This window comes from Pithys albifrons, chromosome 6, assembly GCF_047495875.1.
Source record: "Pithys albifrons albifrons isolate INPA30051 chromosome 6, PitAlb_v1, whole genome shotgun sequence".
Lineage (NCBI taxonomy): Eukaryota > Metazoa > Chordata > Aves > Passeriformes > Thamnophilidae > Pithys > Pithys albifrons.
The window spans coordinates 10,596,061-10,609,258 of record NC_092463.1 but is presented as its reverse complement, the minus strand read 5'-3'; the positions used below and the strand labels follow the sequence as shown (position 1 = coordinate 10,609,258).

General features: G+C 42.1%; 1 protein-coding gene across 3 annotated transcripts in view; it reads left to right on the top strand.

Annotated features, from left to right (window-relative positions):
- TRMT61A (tRNA methyltransferase 61A) overlaps window positions 1-13,198 on the top strand; it is a 44,654-nt gene that overhangs the window by 8,058 nt on the left and 23,398 nt on the right. For all 3 annotated transcript variants that reach the window (XR_011698153.1, XR_011698154.1, XM_071559383.1), the window contains exon 3: window positions 5,804-6,070. Coding sequence is in view for 1 of the 3 variants with exons in the window: in XM_071559383.1 (XP_071415484.1) it covers window positions 5,804-6,070 (267 nt within the window). In the remaining 2 variants the exon portion in view is untranslated. The remainder of the gene's footprint in view (window positions 1-5,803; window positions 6,071-13,198) is intronic.

Genomic DNA, 13,198 nt, shown 5'->3' with positions numbered 1-13,198 from the left:
TGTCCCTGCTCTTGCTGTGTCTCACCACTGGCACCATAATTTGTGTCCTTGACTATCTTCACAGTAAGGTCTTTTGGTTAATTTCCATCAGTTGTTTAATATCTCTTTATATATTCATTAGAAGTCATTAATGATTCTTCGGTTACATAAACTTGTCATGTACAGTGAGCAGCCTTCCTCTGTTCAGTGTTTCTTGACAGATTTTAACTGTGGAGTTTTTAGCTCTGTCTAAAGATTTATTTTCCCTTGATTTTGAGGCTCCTTCCGTTCTCATGGCTGACTCATGACCCATCTTACTATTTGCTGGGTCTAAGTGGCGTAGCTAGGAGACAAACACAGCAACACTGTCATTGTTTAGTTGTGTTTACTCATTTTGGAATATCTTAGGTAGCCAAATTTTGTATCAAAAACTTTAGTTCTATTAAGATGTCGGTAGATATTGTAGGGACCCAGTTTTAAATAAATATACTTTTCCTGTTTCCAAGCAATACGAACCTATGTATGCACTTAAGAGCTTATTCAGCTTTATTCCAAAATGCTTTTGCTTATGCATAGCTGTGAACATCAATAGATCCTAATTCATAATTTGTAGTTCTTTTTTTTAAAAAAGAAGCTCCCCTGATGAGAAATTTCTAGGGAAGACAAGCCAAGCTATAGCCTGCAAAACAGGCAATATAGTGTAACACAGAATCAGGTCACTAATGTTTATGGCATGGGTGGGATTCCAGAAGATTAGATGAATATCTCTTTGCAATAAGAAAACCAGACTTAACAGAAAACAGTGTAAAAATGTACTCTGTATTCCATATCAGTCAAGCACTGTGCTAGATGCTGTGGTGATACTCGGATTTCCTTCTATGCTGAAATAACACTTGTTATTTTTGAACAGGTCACTTGTTGTCCATTGCAACTTTGAGGTGAGAAACATGGACATTGTGTCCTGGTGGGTGTGGTGTGTGGAGGCTTCTCTGTGGAAAACTTGTCACTTGAATAAGTGAAGAGTGAGAAGAACATAGAATCATAGAATCAGTTGGGTTGGAAAAGACCTCCAAGATCATCAAGTCCAACCCTTGGTCCAACTCCAGTCCCTTTACCAGATCATGGCACTCAGTGCCACAGCCAATCTCAGTTTAAAAACCTCCAGGGATGGGGAATCCACCCCCTCTCTGGGCAGCCCATTCCAATGCCCGATTACTCTCTCTGGAAAGATTTTTTTTCTGATCTCCAACTTAAATTTCCCCTGGCAGAGCTTGAGCCCGTGCCCCCTTGTCCTATTGCTGAGTGCCTGGGAGAAGAGACCAACCCCCACCTGGCTAGAACTTCCCTTCAGGGAGTTCTAGACAGTGCTGAGGTCACCTCTGAGCCTCCTCTTCTCCAGGCTGAACACCCCAGCTCCCTCAGCCTCTCCCCATAGTGCTTGTGCTCCAGTACCTTCATCAGCCTTGTTGCTCTTCTCTGGCCCTGCTCCAGCACCTCAATATCTTTGCTGAACTGAGGGGCCCAGAACCGAACACAATACAGATGTGTTGGAGGTCAGGGCAACAATTGAGCTGCTCACCTAGTCAGTACTTTACTGTCTGCAAATCAGAAGGAAGTATCAGTTGGTGCTGAGCTAGTGTGTCATCTAGGTATCCACTTGTTAAGATTGAACTCCTTCTAAAACTGTTGTGTTTTCCTTCACTTGGGAGAGTGCAGAAACGCTCCCCTGAGCTTCAGTGTATCGGAGAAGGACGTGCTTGAGCCCAAGAAGGGAAGGATACCACATCAGTATGCAGGGCCATTAGCCTCCTAACCCGTGTGGGTTTAACAGAGGATCTTAATTCCTGCCTTTGGGCTGAGATGAACCACACTCCAAGTTTACACACTGATCCCCTGCAAAGTGCCACCTCCTTAGATTTTGAGCTTGGAGTGTGGCATACTGGGGACCCTGCAGTGTCTCATTAATGCCTGCAATGCAGATGTCTGCTTTTTGACTAAGATGTTTGAGGTCACAGGGTAGTCAATGTAAAAGAGCATCATGTTTTCCAGGTGAAAATTAGCAATGACACAAGTGCTCACCTAAGCGAGCTCTAAAGCAGCAGCTGTTAAGAATGTCTTTGGTACAGTTTGAACTGTCATTTTTTTTACCTCTCTTCTGTAGAGTCCACTCATGATTAATGTGTGGTAGTTAAATGGGCATTGTCCTGTGGTGGAGAGCAAACAGTTTCTGAGGGTATTTATAATGCAGGTGGTCAGAAGGGGAGCATCCTGGTGGAAAAGTTATAAACTGTATTTGTTCTAGCTGTCTTACCTTCTGCTTGCTAGGTCACATGAGGAACGTGGGCATTTCACTACACCTGTATGAGAATGAAAATCTATTGAAGTTCTTCCAGTTCTTATCTTGCCTCTTCTGATGTAAAATAGTAAATTTTGAGCATTCAGTGTTTTATATACAGGCAATTCAGCTATGATACTTGTGGTTGGGTAGCATTCCAGTACATGTCTTCAGTAGGTACTCCTTGCATTTTGCTGCTGTCCTGGCTGATTCTTTGTCATGCTAAGGATTAAGGAAACCTTTCGTTTCTCAAGGAAACTGGTACCTGGCTAGAACTTAGTGAAAACTGGTGTCTACAACTCTTTGAATCATGTTTTGTTGAAGACTACTTTTTTCAGTAGTGATTTTGAAATGAGGACAAATTGAAATTGAAAATAATTGAGAAGGTGATGGAAGGACAGAAATGTTGAATGTTGCAGGTTTGCAGTGAAGACGGTGAATATAAACATCCCTTTCCCCTTCTACAACATCACAGAAACATAGGGTTGAACTGCTGCCTTCTGTGGACAGTACTGATTGGGCCCTAGGGTTTGTGGTGAGTATGGACTCATGCCAGACTCATATTATTAATGTATTACATGAACTGTGCAGAACTATCAGGCACATGACAGTTGAGGGTCATAATAATTGCACAGGTCTGGACTCAGAATCTGTCATGTCTTCAAGAAGAAGGGAAGTTCTAGTCAGGTGGGGGTTGGTCTCTTCTCCCAGGCACTCAGCAATAGGACAACGGGGCACGGGCTCAAACTCTGCCAGGGGAAATTTAAGTTGGAGATCAGAAAAAAATTCTTTCCAGAGAGAGTAATCAGGCATTGGAATGGGCTGCCCAGAGAGGTGGTGGATTCCCCATCCCTGGAGGTTTTTAAGCTGAGATTTGACGTGGCACTGAGTGCCATGATCTGGTAAATGGACTAGAGTTGGACCAAGGGTTGGACTTGATGATCTCGGAGGTCTTTTCCAACCCAATCGATTCTTTGATTCTATGATTCTAAGAGATTTGACAGTGATGGTTGATTCATAACCATCTTGTTGTTTTGTTTCTTGCAGTTTTGGTGGTGTCACAAAGAAGGCAGGCAGCATCTTCGGAAAAATTCTCATTAATGTTGTTAATGTGATAGAATTTGATATGTTATAATGTGATACATACGTATTGTTCTCATGTTTTGCAGTAGCCAGTCAACAATAAATAATTCCTGGCAAGCTTTTTTAACAAAAGCTCTGCTGTAATACGCCTGCAAATGGTGATTTCCAGCCAGTCCTGGGTTTAGTTATGCATTTGGCTTGGAGTGGTTTTGAATAAGAAAAGAGTATCAGAAAAGAAGCCAAAAAATCTTAATGGGTTTTCCTGTGAAGGAGACAAATCATATCTTCTGTGGTGGTTTTAAGAGCATATTTAAAAGGAAAGTGATTAAAAATGTAAAAGAATATGAACAAGGAAACTGGATACATGCACAAGCTGCCTCTTTTTTCTGCTTACAGCCCAGCTGTGCTGACAGGCCTTCTGTTCGCTTCTCTAGATTAGCAGAGAGAGTTGCAGAAAGTGCACAGCATTACCCATTTGAGAGGTAAAATAATCAAATTCCCTCATTTTACAATAGTTCTCAGTTGTATAATCCTCCCTTATGGCATTAAATGTGAAGGTAGAATTTCAGTCTTTAGTGCTCGGTGAACAAGACTTCCCTACCTTTGTCATTAAAAAAAATCAATGGAATGCTGTTTCTTCACTATGGACATATGTCAGTGAGTTTTCACAACCACATGGCTACTGTACTACCATTACTCCTTACTCCTTTTGACCAGGGAAAAGTTTATGGTGATATTTAGAGCCTACGAGTGCCCTGACCAGATAGTTTTTGATGTGAGCACATGTGTGTTTTGATTTTCGTCTGCTTTATTTTAATACTGGCACGAATGACTGGATTTTCACTTTGTTAAATGCACATGTCACAGTTTCTTCCCCTGGACCTCTCTGAAGGCAGTGCTAAAATCTGTAGGTCCTTTCTCTCCCTCTAATCTGCCCTGCTAAAGCTGGGGTGGCGGGGAGGGGGGGGTGCCAGTCTGCCTGTCGGGGTCAGAGCCCTCTCAGAGGGAAGCAGAGGAGCAGAGCCAATTCTGCAGTGGAGTTGGTTGATCCGGTGGCAAACTTGGGCCCTGAGCTCTGTTTACAGTCTGAATGTCTCCCTTTTCAGAGCTGTCGGATTAAATACAGTGCCCTGACAGTGTTTCTCCCCTTGTGTGACTAGAGGGCAAGAACCTTGGATCTGTCAGTGAACTTGTGCTTCCTGTATGATTATGGAAAGTATTGCTGCAATTAAGCCCCTGTGCCCCCTAATTAATTTCCTTTCTGAGCTGCTCTACGTCAGATTCCGTCCTTTATAAGTTTTTTAAGATTTGTGCTAGTTGAAAAAACTTGCTTCAGGCCGAAATTTAGCCTGAACAGTCATTGAAGATAGCTACAAATAGATCTTTCTACAGGAGAAATGTGTTCCAGGCACAGAATTATGACTCAATAAACACAGATAATTTGCTGTGGATTTTTGAATTGGGTTGGTTGTGGGTTTTTGAATTTGGGGGGTTGCTCTGTAAATGCCACTCGAGTGAGTAATTTGCAATGGGAATTTGTATATGGATGTTTACTTCAGAGAAAATGTTCATTATTAGTCATTCATCTATTTAATACGCCAATGGATCATTTAAAATAAGTTTCCTAAATTAGCAAACTAAACCCAGGAAGAATCTGCAACTTGTAGTCCCTACTTGTGGTAATTCCAGTTACCTGCAGTTTCATGTTTGTGATGGATCTTGTTTAGACTAAGTTAAGATTGTGTAGGTGTGTATGTGCTTGAGTGACCTGTGAAAACAGGTGTTTGGTCAGTGTGTCTGCAAGGAGCCAAGAGGCCTTAGTTTGGGATAATTTCAGTGGGATTTGAGGATGTCTCTTAAGAGATCTGTACAAAGCAAACTCTGTATTCTGAAGGCCATTTGTTTGCATGGATATTAGGCTTTTCAAGCACGGACCCTTGCCAACATCTTTTCTTTGTTTAATGAAGTGTAAGATTTTGAAAATCCATTAAAATTTGCCTTAATCTCTTTTCACCCTAGAAGAGCCTGGCACTTTGAAAAAAACCCAAACCTTTAGTTATCTTCTCTGAACTTTTCCCATTGCATTTACTTCATTTTCTCTTGTGGCTGTTCTTAGAGCTGTAGCTGACTCTTGGCATTAGTTTTTTGCTCCAGGGGGTTAGGACAGGTCCTGAGTTTGCCATATTTTTAGTGCATGCTTTGAGGGCCCTAAAGACTGTTTCCTAGGTCACTTAGTCCCTCTCCCCTCATGAAGGAAGGACTGTTCTCTTTCAGTATCTCAATCAGTGGTTTCTGTTAATTTGGTTTTTAAGTAAGTGTTCCAAGCAGGAGGACTAATGGACAAAACTTTTGTTCTGGTGTTTGGCACTGACAAAAGGCATTTCATGAGTTGTTTGTCTTTTCTAGGTACAGGCAGTGGATCCCTCTCCCACGCTCTCATCCGGACAGTGGCTCCCACAGGACACCTGTACACAGTGGAGTTCCACCAACAGCGGGCTGAGAAGGCGCGGGAGGAGTTTCGGGAGCACGGGGTGGAGCACCTGGTCACTGTGACCAACCAGGATGTCTGCAAAAATGGGTTTGGAGTCTCAAACATTGCAGATGCAGTGTTCCTAGATATTCCATCTCCATGGGAAGCCATAGGACATGCAAAGGCAGCATTAAAAGCTGAAGGTAACTGCATTTATCTCTTTCTGTTCAGGAAGCACAGTGCACACACATCTCTGCCTTTGAGCCAAAAGCTAGATCTGCTCCCTTCCATTGTGTCATCACTGTTCTCAAATGTCAAACTCTCTAGGCATTTCTAAGGCTGAAAAACCTTCAAAAGGCTTCTTCAATTTACAGTGGAAGATTGGAAAGGAGAAGAACAATTTTTCCTACAGGCCTATGCGAGCTGCCACAATTAGCATGGGCAGTTTATAAAAAACCCTTTGAACCTTTGTCAAGTGCATTTTGCTAGATCTGAGGAGTGTGGGAAGCAGAAGTAACAATAAATTCTGAAAGCAAATTTCTTGGGCAATTCAGTGGAAAGGTGTTTGTATAAAAGGTGTTCAGCCTCAGTTCACATCAATCATTGCAGATTTGTACCTATTTAACAAAGCACCCCATTGGTAATGTTAAAAAAATGTGGTTACACTGAAATGTGCTTGCCAGTTTCTGCCCTAAATCTTTGTGGTTCGAGCTAGTGAGAAGTTTGCCATTGGATGCAGTGGGACTGGAACGTAAAGGCTGTTCTAGCTTAGGCCATTTATTCTGGGATTGTGTCAGCAAGTGAGCACTGCTGTGGAGGTTTTGCACAGATTTCATCACTATTATAAATTTTTTCCCTATTGAAAAATAAGCGTCAGTGAATAAATAATTCTTTTATCCTGGAATAAGTTTTCCTCTAATTAATATTATATTAGTGTGGATCTGAACTAACTTGTGCAAAATCACTTCCATCTACAAAAGTGACTTTTCTAATCAAGAGAACATGGAATGCTGAGCAGTGCCCATGCTAGGATGTGAGTTTAGTAAAACTTGATTGTGTACTAAGGCCCAGTTCTTTGTTAAAATATGGGCCTAACTTCAAGTGAATTACTAAGACTTCTTGAAATCACCGGATTTAAGCTTTATCTTAAAGGCCACTGAACGTGCAGTACCTTGAGTCAGGACCAGCCCCACTGTTATAGGCTACCTCAGTTACTACTGAAAATTTTCTAGAAAGCTTTCTGATCCCAACATAACACACACTTTCTTTAAAAAGTTAATAGAGTAAGACTTGTTACCACTCTGTACCTGCAGTGGTTACAGCTGTTTGTAGCTGTTTTCCAGTACGTCCTGAAGAAAAAAAAATCACTGCACTGTACAATGCCCTACCCATGCTGAAATTATCTAATCTAGTGAGCACAACACTCAGCTGACTTCCCAGCTTAGAAGGCGCTGCATTGCGCAGTCCAATTTGAATTATTTAAGTGGTGCATGTTTAGAATACTAAGCAGGGCTGCTTGAACAGTTCCAAGTTTTGAATCCTTGTATTACTACAGCCTTTGAAATCCTAGAAAAGGTATTATAGTCTGAAACTGGCCATAACATCTGGCTGTACTTTTCTGTGCTATGCTACAAGGTTACATCTGCTAAGGCAATATAAATAATGCTTCAAAATCCCACATTTTGTGTTTGTGAAGTGGCATAATGCACTTTATGAGCCACTCAAAAGGCGAAGTTGCTGATCCTTGCTGCAATTTTTGCTACAAACAGCCACGCATGTCTGAGATCTGGTGCTGGTCTAAGGCTCACGTTTTGGGCTCCACAGTACCTGACTGACTGGGGGCATTTTTTTTATTTTGCATATAAACAAAAGCTGCTTTTGTTTTTCGCATAAAATATAATTGATTGCAGTAGTAATATGTACAAACTTACACACTTTTCTGTTTTATTCCAAATCATGCAGGCAGTTCTGTTATGGGTTTTTTTACTGCTCTAAAACCTAAAATATAACAGAAGGTTATCTGTAACTGCTTCCCTTTCCCTACCCACAGGCAGATAATTTTATAGTGCTCCTTTGTTTTGTTTTCAGATAGTTAAGGCTCTTCTGCAGTAAGAACAGCCTGTGCACATACTGCTGTTATTCAACGCCGTTCTGAGGGTTAGTGTAGTGATAAAGCATCACCAGAGAAAATGAGTCCTGTCGCTCTTGTTTGTCCACGCCCTCTGTCTCTCTCTGTCTCTCTCTCTGTCTTTCTCTCTCTCAGTTCTGGACAGTCACATTTGAACCATCCACACTGTGGGTTTTGTTGTGATGTGCCATGCAAATATCACAGCTGTACTGCTAGATAGTGGTAATTTAGCAGGTATTTTGAATTAAATCAGAGCTAAGCAAATTCAATACATAGCATTAGCTACTCTCTAAAACTGCAATACTCATGATAGAGTTCAGCTGAGACAGTATGTAAGAGAGAGTTCTTAACCTTAACAAAACCTTATGAAATCAGCGTTTTCTCTCCTACTTCAGCTCAAGGCCCTGAATAGGTGCAGCTCCCTGGTAGGCTGTGTTAATGATCCTCTTTGCAGAGTACATTTATCACTCACTATGCCTTGCAGTACACTGTAAATACACTACTTATAGCAGCTTGGCTACCCATTTCAAGCAGTGCCAACCTCTGAAAAGCTGAATAAAAAAATAGCACAGTAGGTTTGCGACCAAAAGATCCTTGTTCTGTGGTGATGCACTCTGCCGGTGCTCAGGTTTGCATCTCAGCTGCATCCTTTTGTGCTGATTTCACTCTAGTCACACTTCCAGGAGAAATGCTGCTTGTAATACCTTTCAGGCACTGCTGCACTGCAGAACTTGCTTTCATTTCTAGACCTGCACTGTGTTTTCTCTTCCAGCATCTGCTGATTAATGCTTTTCTGTAATCATTGCTGCTGTTCCTAATTTCTGACCTTGATGGTTTTTCAAAGCTGCTGTTAACCCCTTCAGGCTAAATTAAAAAAAAAAAGGAAAAAAAAAGAGAAAATTGTGAGGTAACAAAAATATCCTCAATATTCTATAGTTCTTAAATGCCCTGAAACTTTTGACTCACAGTCATCTCACAGCTGAATGCTGTAGTGCTTTGAATATAATTCTGCACCCACCTACTCTACCCTCATAAATACTGTCTATTTCTTCCCAGGCTGTGGAAGATGAGGGAGAAACATACTGGTACAATAATTTTCATACAGATTTTAAATTTTCAGGTAAGAGGATGGAATAATACAGCCGCATATTAGGTTGGATTGGCCTCTTGCATTTTAAGTTGGTCCTTGGTGGTGTCTGAGTCACAAAATTATTAAAACCACCCCTCTTTTATTGCCTCTCTTTAAAGATTTTACTCTTAAATTCAGACTTTCTGTTCCCCCTTGAGTATCATAAAGCCCCTAAATTATGAGTTTTCAAACTGTGATCCTTGAGATACCACCTGAGTTGGGAAACAGGGTGCTGTCTGTACATAAAGTTCCCTTTGAACATCTCCCTGTTTGGGCCTCTGCATTTCTTGCCATCACAGAAGCCCTTCAGCAGTACTCTGTGGTATAACTGTTTTTAATTTCCAAAGTCCTATATTTGTTTTGTTTGTACACAGTGAACAGGGCTAGTTTGCATTTTCCCCCCCCTTAGCATAGCCACTGATTGTTGTCCTCACCTGCCAGGTTTGGTTATTATAGGTGCTGTATAAGAGCATAAATAATATCTCATCCTCCCAGTTGCCTGTGGTGCAGGTAAGGCATTACCTGGTTTGCCTAGTTTCAATTTTCATTTGGGCTTGCCTCCTTCCTCCCCTGGGCTTTCAGGGAATACCTTGTCCATGTAGAAAGGCTCACTGGCTACTTTTCTTGAGCTCCAGAGATTATTCTTGGTCCCATTATTAAACCACCTAGGTGTGGCTTTGAGGAGCAGCTGAAAACCCTGGCTACCTGGCTGTGGTGTCTGGTTAGGAAGAACACCAGGCTGAATCACACCTGAGAAGGGGGCAGTGACATCAAGGCTGATGTTGCTTGGGCTCAGGTGACCTCAGGGACACACATGGAATGTGTTGGGGCAGGAAGAGCAGCGTGACAGTCTAACATGCTGTCATCCTCCACCCATGCAACTGATATGCTGGTTGGTATCACCACTTCTCATGTCCCCAGGATATTGTTTGGGAATAAACGGATGAAGCAATAAATGCTTGCTAAAATGTCAGCACCTGTCTTTGCTAGTGTAGCACCTGCTTTGATTTGAAGGGGAATTAACTCAAGGGGAGGTTAAAGATCGACAAACTAACTTTAAATTGCAATATATCCTCTCAACATTGAGAGGCCATCTGGTCTAGTGCAAAGCTGCCCCACTAGGATCCTAACCCACAAAACGGCTTCATCTGTTTCCCAAGCACTGGCTGTTTGCTGAGCCAGACCCAGTTGTATCTTGTGTGAGTGCATCACCCTGGCTCGTGTCTGTCAGGGCTTGGTAGGTCAGGTGCACACACGGCCTGGCATGAAGTACGAGCGATTCTCTCACATGTAGAGTCAAGCGGAAGGATTCCTGCATCAAAATCCACACTGTGGAATGCCAGCCAAAGATACTGTCTTTTTAATATAGTTTGTAAGAAGTAGTTTGAGATGAAAGGATACTTAAGGAAGTTTCTAGGTTTTGTTCCACAATTTGGAGCCAACTGATTTTTAAATTTCCTTGTAGCATGCTTTTGCCAGCCCATAATAATGAGCAGGAATAAATTCCTTTTGGATGATGCACCTACAAATGCAGAGGTTAAGGTCACATTTGCAGAAAATCACATCAAGCTCCTGTTAATGAGCTGGCAAGTGGTTTGGAGAAAATTCTCTTTTCTGAATCAAGAAACATCCTTTAATTTCAGCAGCCAAATCCTCTAATTTCACTTGTCAGGGAAGCTACATCAAATCGCCCACGAGCACACGCACTTAAAGGACATTCTGTCCCCTTTTACAGAGCCAATATTTTTAGTGTTCTACTAGCACAGAGTAAATGCCACGGTGATGCTGCTCAGTGACTCCTGCCTCGCCCCTACACAAGGATAATGCCTATGTGATTTTTGCTTCCTTGGGATCTTTGTAACATAATCTCCCAAAATTATGTCAATACAGCAAAGTCCCAAAACCCAGAGGTAAAAGTGCTGTGTTGTATTCTTTACATCACAGCATAATTTCTAAGATGACTGGCCCTTTTCCCCAAAACTTAGTGGTGCTGTACTACCTGTTGTTTTGCATCTTCTGAATAATACTGGGATGATGCAAAAACCACAGCACATGTGGCACACACTGTAACCTACAGAAGTAAGAGCACATTACTTGGGTATGTTTTCTGTGTCGTAAGCACGCACTGGAGTTCTTGTCAGTTGGGTAGCACTGACATTTTCTGTACTTGAAACCTAGTGCAGCCATTAGCAAAGTAGGACTGGTAGAGGGTGTTTAGTTCTTGCTCAGAAAAACCAGCAGCAGTATTGTTTGTTGGAGTGGCACAGGAACGTTCCGGGAACTGTTCTTGCAGGAGGAGCAACTTTCAAGGCGCTGGCAGAGATGCAATGGTGTGTCCCTCAATCACCAATTAGATGCTGTCAAAATGTACAGTGCTATGTGGATGAAACTCTTCTCTTTTATTTCCCCCTTCCCTCAAGCTCTCTTTTCTATCATTCCAGTCTAAATCGTACTTCAGTTTTCATATCCTCTCGACCGTGTTGCTGGTTACAATGACTGCCAGGACTCTGTGGGTTTGTTCCAGCGTATGGATTTGGGACATTTAACCTCTCCATTAAAGGCTTCAAACTAACTCACTCCCTGTAAAATTGAAGGTAGAAAAAAAAGCTTAAGTCCTTCATGCAGTCTCATTATTCCCTTCTCCTCAACTGTAGCACTTGTCAGATGCATTATACATGAATAAACACATTTTTAGACAGCTCTTCAGATCAAAAAGCTCACACAGCTTCCCAATGTGAACAGGATTAATCTCTCATAATTACTATATCAATTTATGATGACACACAGATCTCATTAACCAAATTTAGGAACGGTAGCTTTCCTAAAAGGAGAGTCTGAAAAAACACAAATGCAATTTGTACAAAAAAGTTTCCGTTCAGAAGTTTTTGTTGCCCTCTGGTCTAGTCCACTCCTTTGTGATCCACAGACAGAGCAGGGTGCCCCAGCGAGCCAGCACCAGAGGAGAGGGAGGGAGTACATGTCTTTTCTTCATTCACTAAGGAATCCTTGGCATGGCAAGACAAAGCAATGCATATTCAAGTCCTTTAAGTTCTAAAAGCCTCTTGGTGTCTAAAGAACAAGAGGGCTCTCAAAGAATCTGAACTGTGAATGCTGAAATCTAGATTTATATCTGTTTGGTGATTGTGACAGAAAGGGTGTTGCCTAGCTGGTAATCCCGGGGGTACAGAGGGCAGCCCACAGCGTGGAGAACTCAGAAGCATCTGGTCTGTTGAAGATGACAGCGTCTCTGCTCCTAGGACAGATGAGCATGCCCTTCTCAGTGGTGGTTTTCTACTTTTTCTGCTGGTCTAAACACACTGTAGCAATTGAAACTTCCCAAATGTTTCTATTTTAGAAAGCCTCTTGCAGTCTGGAACTGCAGTTTCATTTTTGCCTTCAAACCTTCTGCTAATTGTAGCTTTCCAGTCTTCTCTTAATATCTGCTTAATCACACAAATCCAGCCTGCAAGTCAGATCTGGCCTGCCTGATGGTGTGTACAGGAAAGAGCAGAGGGGATCCTTCTCCCACTTGTTAGGATCCATAGGGACAGATGCTTGGTGAGTTTGCTTCTAATTTATTTGTAGGTGTATTTATTTGGGAGGGATACATAAAAGTATCCAGAACAATAGGTATAAAAGGGGAAAAACCAAACAGAAATACTTAAACCCACTGGATGGTCTCAAGTTATATGGAATACCAGCAGTTCCACTGTCTCCTCACTTGTCATACCTGAGAAGCTTCCAGTAGTGCAGTAAGTCTAGTAACATTATTTTTTGTGCTTCCCCTCTGAATATTGACTGTTTCAAGCAAGAGGTTTCTTCCTAACCAAACAGCTTGGAGGCCTGTTTTCTGTAACCCCACTTCCCCCAGCAGCTGGGAGGAGGCAGGCTGATAAATCTTCACCAAGTTTGGTGTTGACGTGCTGTGCTCAGCTGACCACCCCGAGGCACAAGTACGGGTGCTCTGCCTTTAATTGAAGGCTTGACAAGAACCGTAGGTGGCTTTGCAACTTGTATAGCAACAGCTGTGTGCAGGCTTCTGAGTTTGTGACTGTAAACCTAGACCATGTGAAT